Genomic DNA, 22,168 nt, shown 5'->3' with positions numbered 1-22,168 from the left:
ATCAAGCTGTGACTTGCAACAATAAGTGATTCCATACATCACTTTATTCCCTTTATAGCAACTCCAATATAGTCAGAAAGTAAACATGCATATTGGCTAAACTGCAGCAGGTTGCATTTAGGTTACATTTCTAGTCTGAACTGTATTCCTCTGCTTTCAGCTGAGCTTGCCGATGTAGATATATGAGCCTTTTTACTGCTGACATTTAGTACCTGTGGTTGCCATGGAGAACCTACATCACTCACAGCCTAAAGGTGTTTAGAAGAGTGGGAAAAAAGCACTTCACCTGAAATTTTTTTTTATTCGTTGCACCCTTCCCACCTGGTCACACATGCTTTATTAGATCGATATAGACTTAACATTATAGCTTGGAGAAGCATTGTCCATTTATATATGAATGTAACTAGACAGAAAAATACAGACATATACCCAAGTATAGAGCTGCTTTAAATTGAAAATGAAGAAAGAAAATTCTGACCATTTCATTCATTTTTTTTGCTATACATCCCAAACATGTCTTGGGAAAGGAGAAGAATAAAAACCAGGAAAAACATAAGAGGTGTGTGAGTGTAATGTCAAGGGAAGGCAGATGGAAATATGAAGAGGAGGAGGAGCAGGAGGCCGAGGGGAGAGCCACAGGTGAGAGGGCGCCAGCCTCGCAGCTCCGAGTTAATCACTCCTTCCATTTCTCCGTCAGATCCCGAGAGGAAGGAGGGAGGGAGGGAGGGAGAGAGGGAAGGCTGGAAGGAGCAGGTGGCTGTGCGACGGCTACAGGGAAGGGAAAGCTGATTATTGGGCTCTGGCTGTGACTTTTTGGGGAGGAGATTTGGAACATGTCATTTCTTTCTGTGTTTGTGTGTACATGTAGCAGCCGCGCGCCTTTACGAGAATGAGGTTATGACTGCGAGCGCAGAGGGACTGCCTGGTCCTGTGTATGTTTGTGGGCCAGTGTGTGGCGTTTCGATAGATGTGCAGCAGGAACTGATGTGATGTGTTTTCACTGTGGGAATGATGAACGAGCTGGTTTTGATATTCCCGTTGCTGACCTGGGAAATTTGAGGCCTGGAGCTCCCTCGTCACCCACAACCCTCGCTCTCTTCCCGTCACCTTCCGCTTGTTCCCCCCCCTCATCTTTCTCAAAGGCCTTTCAGGCCCCGAGTGATTTATGAAGAGTTTACCCTCTCCCTTTATGAGTGTGCATAAATAATAATGTGGCCTGTCACTGTGCATAGCCTGCACTGTTATACCTCAGCTGGAGTCTTGCTTTGTGTAGTTGTGGCTTTATTGGGGTTTCTGCTTTCAGTCGGAACACACATGCTCCGTCACGCTGACTGATGGTGCAGATGTTAGGACTCGGATACCTTTGGAGTGTGTAGAACCACACACACCCTGTTCCGCTTTACCAAAAGTAATGCACTATACTGCCAAAACACACACCCAGACAATTTAACTTTAAAATATTTATACATGATGGAAAAACCAAGAGGTGTTTCTTAGAATATGCACACTAATGAAACTTATTGCAGTGTATGCCTGTAGTTTTTGTTATGAATGTGCCAACATGAAAATACATTTTGGATTCTATTTCTTTTTATTTTAAATATAGCCAGTCACCCTGGAGGTGCACAATAATGCTTTTCTAGAATATATAGAGATATTCTTTATTGTCCTACAGTTTGGAAATATAAAAATAATTAGAAGACATTTTCATTAACAGTAAATTAACAATATAGGAAAAATAATCTTGTATAGTTATTAAAAATGGCACACTCTCATCAAAAGAGAGGTTGAGCTCAGTAGGGAAGGTTTAAAAATGCACATGCTGTGTGTTTGTTTGCGCATACAGAAACAGCAAAAGACTGTTTACAAGAAATTAATAAAAAGGATAAAATTTTATTTCAAATTCAAAAATACTTTATTGGTCCCAATGGCACAGATGTCTTCTCCATGTGGCTGGCAAAGAGCAATCCAATCTGTTGCTTCCAAACAACCATGTGTGGCTTGTTCTGCTTCCTATATTTTCCTGACAGGTTGAATATAAACCTCTTAACAAGAGGTTTATATTCATAGCAGAGAAAAAAAGATTGTAATCTGATTTGGCCAGAGGAGATCTTGATTTGGAGATATATGAATCCTTGACATTTGTATAAAACAATTTTATTCTCCACCGGTATAAACTGACTGAACTTTTGTGACTTGTAATATTTTTTTCCACCTAAAAAAATCTTTTTTTTTTCTCATTCAAAGAGAAGCAACCCTACAGCATCATGCTTCCTCCACAATGTATGATTGTTTCGGTGAGTTTTGTTTGTATTCTCTTATGTATTTTTCCACCTTTTTTGGGGTGGATTATAGTGATGCGTGTTTACTTGGAAGAAAACCCTTCAACCATCCTTGATGGATCGTAGAAATTCGGCAAGAACCTGCAGCCTCACCGTCACTGCTCTACAATTACCCAAAGGTTGATTTTTAAAGTGCAGATACCTGTCTGCTGCTCTTTTCTTTACTCATTGCCATTTCTAATATAATACCATAGATATTAAGAGCCAAATGTTCTCAGTGTCGGTGCAGACACTTCACCCCTTCTCTGTTCTCGGACTGTCACTATTCATCACACTCTGCATCCATGGAGAAACACATTCTCTACACATCGTGTTGAACAGCATCTGATTCATCCGCGGAGTGGGAAAGTGCTGCTGTTGCAAACACATTCGGCTTTCAGGAGGTTTCACAGCTCTGCAGCTTGAGGGTCGGAAAATGAAAAACGACACCAGATGCGCAAATGCAGAGTTACAAGCTATTTGGAGAAAGATTTAGCTCAGACCCTGTTCTGTTGCAGGTCCTGTGTGATTAAGATTTGAAAAGGTGCTCTCTGAACTCTGGCTTTTAACGCTGTAGTTTTAGATTGGAACGCTTGTGCGATGTTTAGGTTGCTATTATTTTGTCTGCCAGAATGCGACACGGTCCTTCTGAATTATGCATCTCTTGTTCAAAGAAAGAAATGAAAAATATTGCGAGAGGAAGAAAACAGAAGGGGAAGGGGGAGGCAGTCGTAAGATAAATGACAACAGCAAAAAAGCATCTCAATAGACTCCGGGCAGAGAAACAAACACAGAGCGAGAAACACACTCCGCAGTGCTGGTGGATGCCGATGAGAGAGGAGAAGAAAAATGGGTTGATTAGTACCAGCGGATGGAATAGGGAAGTGTGTACGTTTGCTTGTGCGTCTGGATGTGTGTGATGCTCATGTAAAGGTTAAGAGACTTGAGTGCATGCAGTTGCATTTGGCTAAAACAAGGTGGCACTGTTCATCCTTTCACATGTGCAAAACATCCGACCTAAAGCAGTCGTTTCTTTTGAAAACATCCCACCCTGCATGTCTGCTCCATGCAGGTCTGTCTGCATTTCAGTCATGTGTTTTATTCTGAACACGTGAATCAATATTTAAAGCCACTCAGCTGGGTCCATCTTTGAGTTGAGTTACACAACAGCATTGTTTCCTTTTCCACCTACTAGAAAAATCATCAATGATAACTTTTCTCTCATAGAATCAAAGTTATTCAGTCATATGGATCATAGTGGTAAGAAAATAGCTTTTAGTTTTGCTAGTCTGTGTGAAAGGATAAAAACCTGTTTGGTTTCACTTCCACTGAATAAAAGGGTCATGACTCCGGGGTCCTAGATACCTGAGGGTGGAAATTATTGTCGAATTGCTGCGTGAAAATGGGCATTGTGAAGGAAAATGCAGAAACAACATGTATACAATTTCAGTTTTGTTCTTAAGTGCTTTTTGTTCATTTATCTAAAGCGTTTTATGGTGAGTTTCAGGGCTTATGGCTCTCTGCTCTTACTCAGATCCATTAAAAGCAGATATCATTTATATGTGTTATAAAGTGTACACCGGTGTGCCTCTTAGATAGGTCGCCCTCGAAAAATACAGTTTATACCATGGTAAACAAAGAATATTTGTTTCTTTACTTGGATATGTAAAGTCAAATTTCATAAGAATGGAAGAGATATTTGATTTTTGAGAACATTTTTAGATCACTTGGAATTATAAGTTTTTATTTTTAATCTGTTAGCATAAATGCAAGCAATATTTATAGATATTAGAGATGCACAAATTAATCTGACTGTAATCAGTGAGCAGAAGGTCCAATGTTGAAAAATTAGTTGTTTTTTTTCTCAACTCTCCCTCCTTTTTCAGTGTATCAAAGCCTCAACTTACATAGTGTTTTATTTAGAGTCTATTAAAATCTCCAGCCCATGTTATTCAAGCCTTTTGTGTCCTCTGGAGTTTTCTCTTGAAAACTGAAGCCATAGCAAAGTTTTGTTTGTTTCTAAAACGGTTTTACTAAGCAGTATGTTAATGTAAGTTTTCCTTTTGATGCTGCGTATATTCCGCTTTACTTTGTATCCCGAGGCATTTTGTCTCCATCTATGCTTCATGCATGCCTCCGAATGAGATTCTCTTATATTTTATTGTAATCTGACGGCTGTCCAGCACACAAACAATCTTCACAGCCAGTCTGATCACATGACAAAAACACACTGTCGTGACTAACAGTTCATAACACGGCTGAGACCTGCCACACACAGCTTGTATTTGACATGGGGTGCGTTTGTTTGAGAAAATGAGACAACGGGGCGACGTTATTCAGCTGCAGCAGACGTACAGTCTGCCTGGGTCCATATCAGTGTCTCCCCTTCCAATTGGACAAAGTGGGGAAAATAAGGCAGTTTGTTTCTGGGGATACTAATCACAGCCAGGAAGAACTGAAAGAACCGTGTGTGTTAAATTAACACACCATGAACCATGAAAGGTGTTGCTCTTTGTACAGGGACAGAGAAGCTGTGCTCAAAGGATGAAATTTCAAACCTTCCTGTGTTTTCAATAAGTAAGAAATAAGATCCCTTCACTCCTTTTTATGGTCAATCATGCGCTGATGAATGAGTGAAATATTTGAACTTGGGAAATCAAAAGTAAAACTTTCTATAAGCATATTTTTCATAGCTAGGAAAAATAAAAATATTTCATTTTTTTTAGGCTTTAAGCTGAAACCTGGGGAGTTTAACAAAGTGAAGATTGTCTCATTTCTAATCATTATTGCCACAGTTTTGATAGCTTTTCCAATATTTTTTCATTAGTTTGCAAAAACTAAAATTATGAGTCTCAGGTTAGGGGTACCTCAGTCAAATGAACAATACAGTGGAGGAGATATTTCATTTAGGTTTTTATGTAACTAAATCACTTACATTTTAAGTTATGTGCTCTTTTTTTTTAAATTGCAATTTGGAATATGTTTCTTCAAACAAATACAACAATCAATTTAAGTTTTTCTTTTAGGCTGTTTAATTTAAAGTGACAGAAAAATAAATATATGCAGTCTTAGTTTCCCTGATGCCTTCTTGGCAGATTTCACATACTTAATTTTAATATTTTTCTTGAAGTCCAGATCTTTTAGAGCTTGAATATAGTGGGCTATGACTGAGATTAACTTGGGGGCATTTTGTATAGGTTCAACAGGTAAAAGAATATATATAAAAGTTTGAATGTATATTAAAAAATATATAATCTTCCTTCTTCCCAGGGATACACATACTTTTGTAAAGCACTATATGTGAATTTTAGATGTTATATTTCAAAATGGTGTTCAAGATAAAGGCTTAGTTGCAGCAGCAGCACAAATTGTCCATTTTGCTGGAGTTTGACTTTGAAATGACGCAGCAGAGGAGTCATTTTGTCAATACTTAGCGTCTGATTGAATGATGAGTGAAAGCAGCAGCGTAGCCCACATTAGCACCGCTCCCTGCCTGTGTGAGCCATAAAAACATAAGCTAGCAAAAACCAGATGATCATTCCCCCCCCTCCTCACATTAAAATAAGTTGCTGCTCAAAACAACCAAATCGTTTTTTGCGGGAAGGTCACAGCTGCGTCTCTCATCACGGCGGCGCTTCGAGACGCCTCGTTTGATTGATGCCGTCAGTAAGTTTGGAGAAGGAGACGGAGGCTCGGGAGGGAGCGAGATAAGCAGAGAGAGAGGAAGGCAGATAAAGAGGAGCGAAGGCTCAAGATGCATCCATCAACTGGCACAATCAGATTGTTTTCCTGGCACTCCGTTTTTCTCTCTCCTTTGCATCCGCCTGCCTCTCAATTCCTCATTTCTGGCGTATACACATGAATACAGTTGACGAATCTTCGGTGTGCGGCACTGGCCAGGTGTCGAGAGGATATTGAATCACGAGAGGTTTTAGGTGGGAGGTGGCATAGCGCCGTGATGGATGGCGCCCACCGTTTACACTCACACACACCCAACTGCCATAGTTTGTTAATAGACCCTTTTCACAGTTACATCAGACAAGGGCCGTTATGACTCGAAGCAGTGTATTTTTACTTCCGGGGTAATTTTGCCTCTGGAAACTAAAAAAATCACAGATACTCATTACCTTAAGGATATAATGAAAGGTAAGGTTAATAACAACCGTACTTAAGTGTTAGATAGCCTTACATAAGGCTTATAATGAAGGCAACACAGGCTTTAAGTGTCTAGATTAGCTGTATTAGCCTACTGTCAAAATGACTGAGTGTATACATAATGAGCATTCATGATTAAATTTTTATTTTCTCTACAGTGCGTCCTGGAGGGAATGACACACCAAGTGACTACTCAGTTGTACGATGGTGCTTTAAGTTTAACTTCTATTACAATAATAATGTGCTATGTTTCATCACATTAATAAAATGAAAAAAAAGTAATAAAGAAATTAGATGTTTGATGTCATTTTTGTTTTGTAGATTTGACAGGGAGGTGTAATCTTTTCCTTTTGGAACTCAAAAAATCTGTTCCCAAATGCAGTTTGCATAACAACGATCGCTCCTTGTAAATAATCACCGTAAGTGTGTGATCGATAAAACAACATGCGCGACAAAACAGAACATGCTTAATGTGCCCCTTATCTGGGCAACAGAGTGCAATAAAACGCAGCCTGCAGTTATAAAAATAAAACAGAAGCCTTTTGAAAAGGTAAAGTATATAAAATTAAATTAATACAGTTTAAGTTTGATTTCTGTGCAAATGCCAAACAAGTCAGTGCAGAGGCATCCTTCTCTTTTGACACGCAACCATCGCAGCCATCCTCGGACCGGAGCAACAAAACACAATATCTCTAAGAGTCATTCCAAATTCTGACAAATCACTAACTGCTGAGACAACTACAATTTAAAACAGAACATCTCACAGTTCAATTTCCTGCCTTGAAAAAAACTCTGGCCTATGCGAAGTTTAACGCTACAGTTTTGGTTCTACGATGATTATGTTCCCTGCCATCCGTCCTTCAGGAGTACGTTCAGTGGAAATGCTGGTGGTCATTTGTCCTTAGAAATACTTTTAGCTATATAACGTAGACCCAGTCCTATCAGGCATGCTAATAGTATTCGCATTTTGAAAGCACAAATCTAAAAGTTTCAAATCGTTTTATAAAAACAACAACAATCTTTTCCCATTTTCAAACATTTTTGAAAAAGCTCCAGGAAGCCATTAGGGCAGCACTAAGGTGAGCTAACAAATTACTATTGCTACTAGAAACCTTCATAGTCAAACAGGTATCATTCAGTCCAGTTTAGATTTTGTTGTCAAAGAAAATGTGTTTGCAAATTGTGATATATTTTCAAATCGTATTTGTGGCTGGTGTTTACGCTCCGGATGCTGCGTAAACACCTCCAGAAATAGATACACTGCATCGAGTAAGAATAGAAGTTGTGTGACATCATGTGAAAAGGGTCTGTTGACGCACTCAGCTCATCTCATCTGTTGTTTCGTTTTCATCCCTTGTTCCACTTGGGTTATTGCATTTCATTAAGTGGTCATTTCCGTCGCCGGGCTTGGCTAATGAGAGCGTCACACTGCCGCGCGCCCATTTATCAAAGCATGTAGCCGCAGCGAGCGCACACAAACATTTCCTCGGCCTGCCATCGTGTCCCCCTCTCAATTAGGCCGGTTTGTCGTCTTCCTGCCCTCCATCCCCCGCTCCTCTCAGCCCATCCCATCTCTTCCTGTCATTTCATGGCGGCGGCCGTGTCATTGTGTTTGACAGCTTCTCATTCTCTTGTCAGATCTTATTCGGCTGCTAATTTCATAGGTACACACCTCAACACACATTAATTCCTCTGATCCGCCCCATCTGCAGGATCTCTGGTCAGATTTTCTTCTTTGTTCACAAACTTTCTGCAGAAACTTCTTCTGGAGGAAGTTGAGCTGTGAATTCTGCTCTGTTTGCTTTTCTCACGCATGTATGTTGCCACATTAGCAGATTTGGCAGAGTGAAGCAGGTTGCATTGTTGCTGGCAAGATATATGACACGAAGGCCTCACTGTGTTCATGGCTCTTTGATGATGCTACATAATCAGGCTGTGCATTTTCAGCTTCTTTAGTTGGCAAGATCTACATCTGTACATCCTTATTTCATTCATTTATAAATGTAAACTCAGAATGTCTTCATTCTCAAAGCCTTAAATTCATTTATCTAAAATTAAAGCCTTATGTTTTGTGACTCCAGTTGGATCAAATTCTGTGCACAGAAAGCGTTCGATGCTGCTACTACGGCCTCATTTGATGTAACAATAACTCTGAAGTCTGAGGTCTAATACATTTTAAACAAGGTGATCAAGTTCCAGTCAATTGAATATTGATTAATTAAAGTAGAGGGAAATACAACTGAAATTAACGAAAAGGAGCAGAGCATGAAACCAAGAGAATGGAGCCACAGAAATAGAAATAGGGAAAAAGGAACTGCAATTAATGTCTTCAAATATATATTTATAGATAATCTTATAAATCACACAAGTAGTACCATTTTGTTTTGCAATTGTCTTCTTTTGTACATTTGTGTCCTGACACAGGTCTTAAATTCCATTCATACTGTCCTTAAAAGTCTTAAATTCGAGTTGGTGAAACCTCCACCAACGAATGGTAAGCTTCCCAGCAGAGGCCTGATGGTGTGTGTCTCTTCCAGCTGGTGGCCATATTCGATGATGACCAGCGCAGCAGTACGGAAAGCCCCAGAGACTCCATCTCCAACGGCTACTCCAGCGACGGCGCAAGTCCTGAAGCCATGCAGTACTTCCCCCACCTGGAGTACGAGGATCCGAACAGAGGGGAGATCGAGGTCAACGAGGCCGTCCTCAAAGCCAGTACGTCGCATTTTCTTAAAAACACCCAAGAACCAAAGCTAATCTCAATCGACACCTTCAGGTGTCGTATGAATGTGAGAAAGTGTATCCTGGTGAAATGTGTGCATGTGTGGGTGCGTGACTTAATACATTTCAGCTGTACAAGCTGTGAAAAGAGAGAATTTATTGCCTGTAACTCAATTGTGTGTGAAAACAGATGCAGTGTTGATGCAGCCTTCTCTCCCATCATCCTCACTCAGCTTTTTTTTCCCTTCTTAGTTTGCTACTGCTTTCACACATTGCTGAAGCTGAGAAGCACGAACAGAACAGGGTTCAGTTTTTATGCATTAGCTGCTGAGAATAGAAGTGAGTTCTATACCATTTTTTAGAGCTTCGGTAGTAAATTGAAGGGAAAAAATATATATTTTTAAGCTCGACGACCACAGAATTCTATTTCAATACTGATCTTTAGCAAATATGACAACATTGACATTGTACAACATTTGTTTCAACGTGTAGTAACGTAAAACTGTAGAAATTAGCTTTGGGCTCTGCCCACCTCATTTGAAAATTAATCTAATGAAGGTAAGATATTTACTGGTCAGAACCTCTCAACAGAATCCCACTTTGTCCAAATCTATGCTGTTTAATGTACTTGACTTTTAGATATGATAAATGTTAAAACTCTAGTGACTTTTTTTTCCTTCACACTCACTGGCCACTTAATTAGGTACATCTTGCTGGTACTAATTAGACTACTTTTGCGTTCTTAGTTTCAAAAGCTATCACTAAAACTCCATGTTGCACGTTTATGATGTGGAACCGTATCCCAAACGTCCTCTACTAGATTGAGATTATGGAGCTGCATTCCCACAACATTTCACTAAGTAGTTGATACTATTTAGTGATACAAAGAGGGATGAATCCATGCTTTAAATATTGTTTGCACCACATTTTGACTCAGATGTTGTTTTTAAAGGTTTCTTAGGCTCTAGAGGCTTTTTTTAATTTGTAGCTGGACAGAAAGAAGATCAGATCAGACAGAGAAGGGAACAATATGCAGTAAATGGCCCAAGGCCAGGAATCAATGCATTGAGGACTGTAGCCTCCATGCGGTGCGTCTGCTCTACCACTGAGCCATGCGGCGCCCAGGGATCTCATTTTTAAGAGGCAACTGAATGTTGCAGCTGAAATCAAGTCATTAGATCAGCCCATGTCTGTTTCACAATTTGACGTGTTGTGGTTTCAGAGATGGTGTTTGACATAGTTTGGCTCTAACGAGTTTCTATTTGAGTAATTTTTCTGTCATTTGAAACCAGCATACCCATTCTCTTCTGACTTCTGACATCAGCAAAGCATTTTTCACCACATAACACAATGGAGTTGTGGGTATGATCCTTGCTCTATTATTGCTGGAAGAGATTGCTTGAACTTCCTCCCCTTCTGTATCCATGAAGTTTCCTCTTCAACTTTGATTTGGGGTCATAGTTCAGGTATTATTTGAGCTTTTGAGATGCTAATTAGCTGCAGAGACGTAATAATAGCATCATTAATTGAACAGTGCTGCTTAGAAATTGAACAGGTGTGCCTAATTGGGTGACTGGTGAATGTAGATAATCTTAAATGTAATTGAAGAAATGTTATAGAATTACTGTGGTAATGATAACAGGACACTAATTCTTCTGGAGATATCTGCAGAAATTTGGGAAGGTAATTAATTTAATTTAATTTTAGGTCTGGATAACTAGTAAAACCTATTATTATATTAAAACCTGGCTAACACATTCATCCTGGAGGTTGTTTTAAGGAGTTTTTCTGTCTTTCATCATCAAAAGGGTTTTTGCAGTCTTCCACCTGAGTGTTTTCTTGCACACACATCCAGATCTTTTGATGTCGCTGAGATCAGAAGTCATTTTTTTATGCATAATGAGCCATAATCAGAACTTTGCTGCTCATGCCGTTGTTTTGGTGTTGCTTTTTCTTTGCAACATGATCACGTCGGACTTATCCACACTGTCAAATATCGTCTTTAAGCTTTGTTACACAATTAACATGACAAAAAAGGTGTCAAATTTTAGACTTTTATCAAACTAAATTGGATTGGTAGAATTGTAGAATTTCACTCACGCTTTGTTTTGTTGTGTGGCATCACTTTGCTGTTTTATTGTTTTTTTTGTAAACCCCTAAGTAAACCTGATTTCCTCATGTCAGTAGTTTAATTTTTCTTTTCTCTAGCTAGATTTAATTTATTATCTGGTAGTGACTCATCCAGATTCTCATTAGGGAATCTCCCAAAGTTGAGCTTTTGCAAATTACTTTTTTCATCTGTTTGTTTCCTTCCCACTATCTGTTGTAGAGTTGCAGGGACAACAGCTTTAGTCTTCAGGGAATCCAAGCAGTTCCTTGGTTGGAAAATATTCTTAGTGCTTCCAGGGACTAAAAAAGGCCATGATATAAAGTTCATCACTTGAATACTTCCAGGATTCTGCTCCAGCGTTGTTCTTTGACGTTCTTCAGTTCACATGAACAGAGCTTCCATTATTTCTGCTACTTCAGTGACTACAATGACTACAGCTCTCATTTTAAGCCATAGACGTTGCTGAAGAGCAAATCAACTCAAGTGAAAGGGAAAAATGATTAGATAAGCCTGGTTCTGATTTAATAAAAGGCTATCTGATCGTTTTTGAAGCCCTTCTGTTCACCTCAGTCCATCTGCTGACCTTAGTGAGCCGTGGTGAAGCCACACACACAGCTTCACCACTCCTCACCTTGTGCCCACTTTCCCCTCATGCCCCATCATCTGCCTCTTTTCCACCCAGACACCGCACCCCCACTTCATTATTCAGCTTCCACCACCTGCCATCCAACCCAGCACCCATACCCTTCGACCTTGACCCCCATCGAACCCATACCCAGCGCCCCTGCTTCGCTAGCTCTAACTAGATTATCACTGTAGCCTGTTAGCATAACCAAGGTCCAGCCAAGCATGAATGGACTGAATCCAGTCGCGCCAACCACACACACCCAGTCTTTAACCCACTGGGACCTCTTCCTGCTCCCCCCTCCCCAACCTGCTCTTCAGCCCTGTTGAACCTTGACTAATTCAGTTATGATGTGACCCTGTGACGCCCCTCCAACAGAGCCAGACTGACGCAATAAAAGCTGCTTTTGTCATGACGACATGCATGCGTGGGTGCACAACACACGCACACACTCATTTGGACGAGACGACAAAAGATTGAGCTCTAAGTTAAACAGCCATTACCACCCAAAACTGTCAATGGAATGTGTGGGCACAGAAAAAATATTGTAGAGAAACATGTACTCTGGAGGATTTTACATGTTTCTTCATTTGAATTTTCAAATCAAGAAAATATGAAGCTGTTATTCCACCAAATTTAGTTTTATTTTTCTAAATAAGAAATAAGACTGTAAAAGAAAACCAACCGTTACTGTGAAAAACTATTTTTAAATAGAATGTCCTAAAGTTTAACATGAAAGGTTCAGAATTAAACACCCAAATTTGTCATGTTACCACAATGTATTTCAAAGTATTTTGGTCTTAATTAATAAAATAAAAACACCCCCAGTTTCAACTAAGCACTATTTAATCTACTGAAATCCAACCTAGTCTGAACTATTTTACCAAACTGAATCAGGGAAAATCAAGACTACAGAAGTGCAATGCTGGTAGAGAAATACTCCAAAAGACCTGCAGCTGTAATAACAGTGAAGCACATTTAAAATGTAACTAAAATACAACGAACCTCTGGCATTCATGGGGGTTAGGAACCACAACCACCTGTGTTTATTCAATCCTTTCTAAAAAATACTTATGACCGCCTATTTTATAGTTCAAACACCAAAAATACCTCAGTATAAAATGGAGACTGGTCTTAGCATTACTGCAGAAGCTAACATCTAGAGTTTTCTTTGCTGTTGGGGGTGCAACCAATCGGTGTCAAAGAAAATAAGTGCCACTTCTGAATTGATTGCTTTAAAAATACCAGCCAATAGTTGGTCAATTAGCATTGCGCCTTATTTTAATTTATTTTTGAATATCTTTGATGTGCTATATTGTAAAATCTTCAAATAGGAGAATTCCCTGTGAATAAAATAGTTGTGTATCTTGAATTGGTAAATCAGAAAGAACTGGGAATACATGGGGGTCTACTTTACAAAATCAGACTAAATTTTTTTCTCTAAAAATGTCATATGGTATATCGAACTGGTAAATACGGGATGTGATAGTTGAAAAAACATTCAGTTGCATTATGGATGAGTAAAACACATGCCTTCAAGTTATACAGCTTTTGGAGAAAAGGAAGATGGCTCAATCTGTAAGGCTTCTAATATCATGTCTATGAAACCACTTGGATACATATAACACTGTTTGATTCTTGTTAAATTAATAATGTACCGTAGAGTATAATATGGAGTGCATATAATGCCAGTGAGTGGTGGACAGGGCAAGAAGTAATTCAGTAATCAGTCAGGCATCAAAGTGTTTGTGTGTCAGGTCGGGCAAGCTGTTTGAACAGCGTGATTGGACTTCACACTTGCCCCTGTGGGATGATTAGTCCTGCATTGATCCATGGCTGCACCAACGCACACACACACACACACACGCACACACACAGTTACACTTCTAGGAAGTGAGCGCTTATCGCATCATCCCATGAGCAGCCTGAGCTGGGGCCGCTCAATCGATCGTCAGGAAAGCAAGACCACCCCAGCCCGAAGCACGAAAACACACTTACAACACTCACAAAAGGACATGTAAAAACAAGCAAGTCGTCGTCTGTTTGCAGTGGATGTATCAAATGCTCGCTTTCTCACGCAAACGAAACAAACATGCGCCGATTAATGTGCTGACTCACACACACAAATCTGAAACATGATAGATCCTTGTTCTGGTGAATTTATCCTGCAGGGTTGCACAACTTTCCCACTTCTGAAGTGGAGAGGAAGTCCTTAAAATAAACTCTGTTTTTCTCCTCACAACAGCCAGGCATGTGTCACTCAGAAACTTTGTGTCGCACATGGAGAATCAGAGGAGGATGAACATAAACGTGGAAAAGTTTCCACGGTCTCCACATTTCCCGCTTTATTATCACAGATCTCGGTGTAAAGATAAAGGGAGAACACAACGAGGGCGTGCTTCTGTGGGATATTGTTTCCTGGCCTTGAAGTGGGCACAGAGATGAGACTTGCAGGGTGGGGTCTGACTGTGGGTTCTCTGATTATAGGTGCATAGTCCTTCAAACTAGTAAACCTTTAACATATTATGGATCTACTTTTAGGTTTCCACTTTCCCCCCATCGTTTTAGGGGTTGAAAAACACCACAAAGATGGTGAGGGATATTTTTTTGTTTGTTCAGCTGAGATCACTTCAAGCACAGCAATCATTACTGCTTAAGCTAAAGACTGCAGATGTTGCTTTCAGACTGACTTTTGATCATATCTTTTTATTTTATTAAATGTAATATTTCCGTCCATCAATCTGTACATTTCTATGTCACACCTCTGTTTGCCATCCATCCAACCATCCAACCATCCATCCATCCGACTGCCCGCCCTTTTTCCCACCTAATTAGGCCCGAGCAGCAAAGCGCTGCGAAGGCCTATTGTATCTGTACTGTTTATTATTAGGCCCGAGCAGCAAAGCGCTGCGAAGGCCTATTGTATCTGTACTGTTTCTTATTATTATTACGATTCTGCCCCCCTAAAGAGGAGCCTTTTTGGGGGCTTTATCATATTCAAAAACTCACCAAACTTGGCGGTCGCAACTAGAAAATTTAAAAATTTTGAATTTTAAGGTTGTCGCAAAAATCGCAAAAAAAATTGCTGAACGGCGGCAACTAGCAATTTTATGTTGACACAATGGTATGAACGTACTTCATCGTAGAGACATGAAATTTGGTACACATGTAGAGCTCACCAAAAGACTCAGAACTTACATTTAATGTTATAAGCCAACTATCACAGAAAGTCGGCCATTTTGTATTGAACGTCCATTTTTTACCTCGAGTTTGACGTTTACAGCCTTCGTATTTGATCGAACTCCTCCTAGGGATTTCGATTGATCGACTTCAAACTTGGTCAATCTGATCATAAGGCATGTTTGATTTAAAGTTATCAAATTGGTGAGTTTTGGAGCATGTTGAAGGGGGGTTAGCAGGGGTCAAAGTTCACCTACTCGCCATGAAACACGAAACTCTTATATTTTCTATACAAAAACACATAGAGGGACCAAACTTTCAGTGATTGATCGTCATCGGGTGCCCTACACTACCCTATGGTCAAATGATGACATCACTTAGGCCACGCCCCCTGAGAACAGGAAGTGTCATGTTTTACTGTGAACGGTCGCTATCTTAGCCCTTTGACCTAATCAACATGAAACTGTGTCCAGAGACAGAAGACATGTTGGTGTGTTGAGGATTCCAACCCTGACCGGTTTTGACATAGCAGGTGGGCGTGGCGGCGTGGCGAAGTGAACTGTAACGCCGTTGCCATACGTTTGGCTCTGAATTCCACAATTTCGGGCCCAGCTGCTCCAAACTCACTAGGATGGATCCTTATCCACCCACCGACAGGAATTCATAACAAAATTTGGTGGGCGTGGCCTAATTTATCTATAGCGCCCCCTAGAGTATTTTAAATGAACAGCCCCAAGCCATGCTTTAACCTAGAATTACGAAACTTGGTACATATGTGTATCTTGTCAGGACGTACAAAAAAGTCTATTAGAGCCATGGTCGAAACCCAACAGGAAGTCGGCCATTTTCTATTGAAGGTCCATTTTGGACCTCGAGTTTGACGTTTACAGCCTTCGTATTTGATCGAACTCCTCCTAGGGATTTCGATTGATCGGCTTCAAACTCGGTCAGTCTGATCATAAGGCATGTCTGATTTAAAGTTATCAAATTGGTGACTGTATGAGCTTGCTGAAGGGGGGTTACCAGGGGTCAAAGTTCACCTACTCGCCATGAAACACCAAACTCTTATATATCCTGCACAGAAACTCACAGAGACACCAAACTTTCAGTGATTGGCCGTCATCGGGTGTCCTAAAATACCCTGTGGTGAAATGATGACATCACTTAGGCCACGCCCCCTGAGAACAGGAAGTGTCATGTTTTACTGTGAACGGTCGCTATCTTAGCCCTTTGACCTAATCAACATGAAACTGTGTCCAGAGACAGAAGACATGTTGGTGTATTGTGGATCCAAGCCCTGACCGGCTGCGATGAAGCAGCTGGGTGTGGCGGCGTGGCGAAGTGACCTGTAACGCCGATGCCATACGTTTGCTTCTAGATTCCACATGTTTCGACCGAGCTGCACCAAACTTGGCCTGACTCATCCTGGTCTGATGCCTGACAATGCTATGTCATCATATTATGACGTCATCTAAGCCCCGCCCCCTCGGAACCGGAAGTGCCGTTTTTTTCCTTGGAAAGCTCTGTTTATGGCTCTCTTGACCTAATCAAGGTGATTCTGTGTTGGATGACAGATAGGAAGTTGATCTCGCTTGCTTTAAAGTGCCAAGAGTTTTCAATGGTGGCAACGCCGTTCGTATACGTTTGCCTCTACATTCCACATATTTTGACCGAGCTGCATCAAACTTGGCCTGAGTGATCCTGGAGGCTTGCCCGTCAATCCTACGTCATCACATTATGACGTCATCTAAGCCCCGCCCCCTCGGAACAGGAAGTGCCGTTTTTTTCCTTGGAAAGCTCTGTTTATGGCTCTCTTGACCTAATCAAGATGATTCGGATGATAAACACTGTCAATGCTCGCTGCTGGCTGAACCGTGTGGGCGTGGCCAAACGGCGAATATCAGTCCCTCGCCATATACATACGTTTGGCTCTAATTCACACATGGATCATCCGATTGGCGCCAAACTGGATATGTATGACCTTTGTTCTGCTCTAAAGAGCCCGACGGGTTTGAGATGTAATTTGACTCCACTGCGCCCCCTAAGTTAATACATCGGGCGTATCTCCTCGACGCATCGACCGATCTGCACCAGATTTTTTGACAGTCGTCGGGGAGCGCCGCCGAACGCATTCATGCGTGTCGCCCGGTGGACGGGTGGGGAAAATGCGCGACAGCTTCTGCGGCGGCTAGCGGGCGGCGGTGCTGGAAACTGCGGCAGAGCTTCTGCGGTGGGGAGCGGGCTGCGGCTCTGGAAACCGCGCGAGAGCTTCTGCGGTGGCCGGAACCCCCGCGGTGGCCAATAGGCCGGAGCGGCGCTTGCTGCGAGGGCCGCCCGAGGCTGCTTGCAGCTTTATTAGGCCCGAGCAGCAAAGCGCTGCGAAGGCCTATTGTATCTGTACTGTTTATTATTATTATTATTATTCTGCCCCCCCAAAGAGGAGCCTTTTTGGGGGCTTTATCATATTCAAAAACTCACCAAACTTGGCGGAAGCGACTAGGCGGTTTAAAAATTTTGAATTTTAAGGTCGCCGCAAAAATCGCAAAAAAAATTGCTCAACGGCAGCAACTAGCAATTTTCAACAGACCCATTGCTATTCACTTACTTCATCGTAGAGACTTGAAATTCGGTACAGTTGTAGAGCTCACTAAGACGCTCAGAATTTACAAGTAATGTCATAGTGCAACTATCACAGAAAGTCGGCCATTTTGTATTGAACGTCCATTTTTTTCCTCGATTTTGACGTTTACAGCCTTCGTATTTGATCGAACTCCTCCTAGGGATTTCGATTGATCGGCTTCAAACTCGGTCAGTCTGATCATAAGGCATGTCTGATTTAAAGTTATCAAATTGGTGAGTTTTGGAGCATGTTGAAGGGGGGTTACCAGGGGTCAAAGTTCACCTACACGCCATGAAACAAAAACCTCTTATATTTCCTATACAAAAACACATAGAGGGACCAAACTTTCAGTGATTGATCGGCATCGGGTGTCCTATAATAACCTGCAGTGAAATTTTTTTTTTACGTAGGCCACGCCCCCTGAGAGCAGGAAGTGTAATGTTTTACTGTGAACGGTCGCTATCTTAGCCCTTTGACCTAATCAACATGAAACTGTGTCCAGAGACAGAAGACATGTTGGTGTGTTGTGGATTCCAACCCCGACCGGCTGCGATGAAGCAGGTGGGCGTGGCGGCGTTGCGAACGCCGTCGAATTTCGTTTGGCTCTGAATTCCACAGTTTCGGGGTGAGCTGCTCCAAACTCACTAGGATGGATCCTTATCCATCCCCGAACAGGAATCCATAGCGATATTTGGTGGGCGTGGCCTAATTTCTCTATAGCGACCCCTAGAGTATTTTAAATGAACAGCCCCAAGCCATGCTTTAACTTAGAATTACGAAACTTGGTACACATGTGTATCTTGTCAGGACGTACAAAAAAGTCTCTTAGAGCCATGGTCGAAACCCAACAGGAAGTCGGCCATTTTGTATTGAAGGTCCATTTTGGACCTCGAGTTTGACATTTACAGCCTTTGCATTTGATCGAACTCCTCCTAGGGATTTCGATTGATCGGCTTCAAACTCGGTCAGTCTGATCATAAGGCATGTCTGATTTAAAGTTATCAAATTGGTGACTGTATGAGCTTGCTGAAGGGGGGTTACCAGGGGTCAAAGTTCAGCTACTCGCCATGAAACACGAAACTCTTATATTTCCTATATAAAAACACATAGAGGGACCAAACGTTCAGTGATTGATCGACATCGGGTGTCCTAAAATACCCTGTGGTGAAATTATTTTTTTAAGTAGGCCACGCCCCCTGAGAACAGGAAGTGTCATGTTTTACTGTGAACGGTCGCTATCTTAGCCCTTTGACCTAATCAACATGAAACTGTGTCCAGAGACAGAAAACATGTTGGTGTGTTGTGGATTCCAACCCCGGCCGGCTTTGACATAGCAGGTGGGCGTGGCGGCGAGGCGAAGTGACCTGTAACGCCGATGCCATACGTTTGCTTCTAGATTCCACATGTTTCGACCGAGCTGCACCAAACTTGGCCTGACTCATCCTGGTCTGATGCCTGACAATGCTATGTCATCATATTATGACGTCATCTAAGCCCCGCCCCCTCAGAATGAATTAGAGAGATCTTCTGTGTAATTACATAATAAACAGTCCATGTTCGTTGTTTGTAGGGCAATGCTGCCCTCTGCTGCCCACTGAAATAGTTTCATTATTTCAGTAATTCGACACCAGAGGGCAGCATTGCCCTACGGAATGACAGTTCAATGTTGTAATGGAGGAAAAAATTAAATAATTAGTAATTCTAACACAAAAACTCACAGAGGCACCAAACGTTCAGTGATTGATCATAATCGAGTGTCCAATAATATCCAATGGTCAAATGATGACATCACTTAGGCCCCGCCCCCTCGGAACAGGAAGTGCTATTTTTTTACTTGGAAAGCTCTGTTTATGGCTCTCTTGACCTAATCAAGATGATTCGGATGATAAACTCTGTCAATGCTCGCTGCTGGCTGAACCGTGTGGGCGTGGCCAAATGGCGAATATCAGTCCCTCGCCATATACATACGTTTGGCTCTTATTCAGGCATAGATCATCCGATTGGCGCCAAACTGGATATGTATGACCTTTGTTCACCTCTAAAGAGCCCGACGGGTTTGAGATGTAATTTGGCTCCACTGCGCCCCCTAAGTTAATACATGGGCTGTATCTCCTCGACGCATCGACCGATCTGCGCCAGATTTTTTGACAGTCGTCGGGGAGCGCTGCCGAACGCATTCACGCGTGTCGCCTGGTGGACGGGCGGGGAAAATGCGCGACAGCTTCTGCGGTGGCTGGCGGGCGGCGGTGCTGAAAACTGCGGCGGAGCTTCTGCGGTGGGGAGTTGGCTGCGGCTCTGGAAATTGTGCGAGACCTTCTGCGGTGGCTGGAACCCCCGCGGTGGCCAATAGGCCGGAGCGGCGCTTGCTGCGAGGGCCGCCCGAGGCTGCTTGCAGCTTTAATTCTTCTTACGATTCTGCCCCCCTCTTCGGGCGCCTTTTTGGGGGCTTTATCATATTCAAAAACTCACCAAACTTGGCGGAAGCGACTAGGCGGTTTAAAAATTTTGAATTTTAAGGTCGCCGCAAAAATCGCAAAAAAAATTGCTCAACGGCGGCAACTAGCAATTTTCAACAGACCCATTGCTATTCACTTACTTCATCGTAGAGACTTGAAATTCGGTACAGTTGTAGAGCGCACTAAGACGCTCAGAATTTACAAGTAATGTCATAGTGCAAGTATCACAGGAAGTCGGCCATTTTGTATTGAAGGTCCATTTTTTACCTCGAGTTTGACGTTTACAGCCTTCGCATTTGATCGAACTCCTCCTAGGGATTTCGATTGATCGGCTTCAAACTCGGTCAGTCTGATCATAAGGCATGTCTGATTTAAAGTTATCAAATTGGTGAGTTTTGGAGCATGTTGAAGGGGGGTTACCAGGGGTCAAAGTTCACCTACACGCCATGAAACAAAAACCTCTTATATTTCATATACAAAAACACATAGAGGGACCAAACTTTCAGTGATTGATCGGCATCGGGTGTCCTATAATACCCTGCAGTGAAATTTTTTTTTTACGTAGGCCACGCCCCCTGAGAGCCGGAAGTGTAATGTTTTACTGTGAACGGTTGCTATCTTAGCCCTTTGACCTAATCAACATGAAACTGTGTCCAGAGACAGAAGACATGTTGGTGTGTTGTGGATTCCAACCCCGACCGGCTGCGATGAAGCAGGTGGGCGTGGCGGCGTTGCGAACGCCATCGAATTTCGTTTGGCTCTGAATTCCACAGTTTCGGGGAGAGCTGCTCCAAACTCACTAGGATGGATCCTTATACACCCGCCAACAGGAATCCATAGCGAAATTTGGTGGGCGTGGCCTAATTTCTCTACATCTCCCCCTAGAATATTTTAAAAAATCAGCCCCAAGCCATGCTTTATCCTAGAATTACAAAACTTGGTACACATGTGTATCTTGTCAGGACGTACAAAAAAGTCTCTTGGAGCCATGCTCTAAACCCAACAGGAAGTCGGCCATTTTGGATTGAAGGTCCATTTTGGACCTCGAGTTTGACGTTTACAGCCTTTGCATTTGATCGAACTCCTCCTAGGGATTTCGATTGATCGGCTTCAAACTCGGTCAGTCTGATCATAAGGCATGTCTGATTTAAAGTTATCAAATTGGTGACTGTATGAGCTTGCTGAAGGGGGGTTACCAGGGGTCAAAGTTCAGCTACTCGCCATGAAACACGAAACTCTTATATTTCCTATACAAAAACACAGAGAGGGACCAAACTTTCATTGATTGATCGTCATCGGGTGTCCTAAAATACCCTGTGGTGAAATTATTTTTTTAAGTAGGCCACGCCCCCTGAGAACAGGAAGTGTCATGTTTTACTGTGAACGGTCGCTATCTTAGCCCTTTGACCTAATCAACATGAAACTGTGTCCAGAGACAGAAGACATGTTGGTGTGTTGTGGATCCAAGCCCTGACCGGCTGCGATGAAGCAGCTGGGTGTGGCGGCGTGGCGAAGTGACCTGTAACGCCGATGCCATACGTTTGCTTCTAGATTCCACATGTTTCGACCGAGCTGCACCAAACTTGGCCTGACTCATCCTGGTGTGATACCTGACAATGCTATGTCATCATATTATGACGTCATCTAAGCCCCGCCCCCTCAGAATGAATTAGAGAGATCTTCTGTGTAATTACATAATAAACAGTCCATGTTCGTTGTTTGTAGGGCAATGCTGCCCTCTGCTGCCCACTGAAATAGTTTCATTATTTCAGTAATTCGACACCAGAGGGCAGCATTGCCCTACGGAATGACAGTTCACTGTTGTAATGGAGGAAAAAATTAAATAATTTGTAATTCTAACACAAAAACTCACAGAGACACCAAACGTTCAGTGATTGATCATAATCGAGTGTCCAATAATATCCAATGGTCAAATGATGACATCACTTAGGCCACGCCCCCTGAGAACAGGAAGTGCTA

At 42.0% G+C, this 22,168-nt stretch overlaps 1 protein-coding gene across 1 annotated transcript in view; it reads left to right on the top strand.

Moving 5' to 3' along the window:
- Positions 1 to 22,168, top strand: part of LOC111607616 (partitioning defective 3 homolog B-like) — a 149,354-nt gene that overhangs the window by 17,619 nt on the left and 109,567 nt on the right. The window contains exon 3 of the mRNA XM_023329599.1: positions 9,014 to 9,191. Within this exon, the coding sequence (XP_023185367.1) occupies positions 9,014 to 9,191 (178 nt within the window). The remainder of the gene's footprint in view (positions 1 to 9,013; positions 9,192 to 22,168) is intronic.

Source organism: Xiphophorus maculatus, chromosome 24, assembly GCF_002775205.1.
Source record: "Xiphophorus maculatus strain JP 163 A chromosome 24, X_maculatus-5.0-male, whole genome shotgun sequence".
Lineage (NCBI taxonomy): Eukaryota > Metazoa > Chordata > Actinopteri > Cyprinodontiformes > Poeciliidae > Xiphophorus > Xiphophorus maculatus.
Note: the sequence above shows the minus strand (reverse complement) of the source record. Positions and strands in the feature narration are given on the sequence as shown.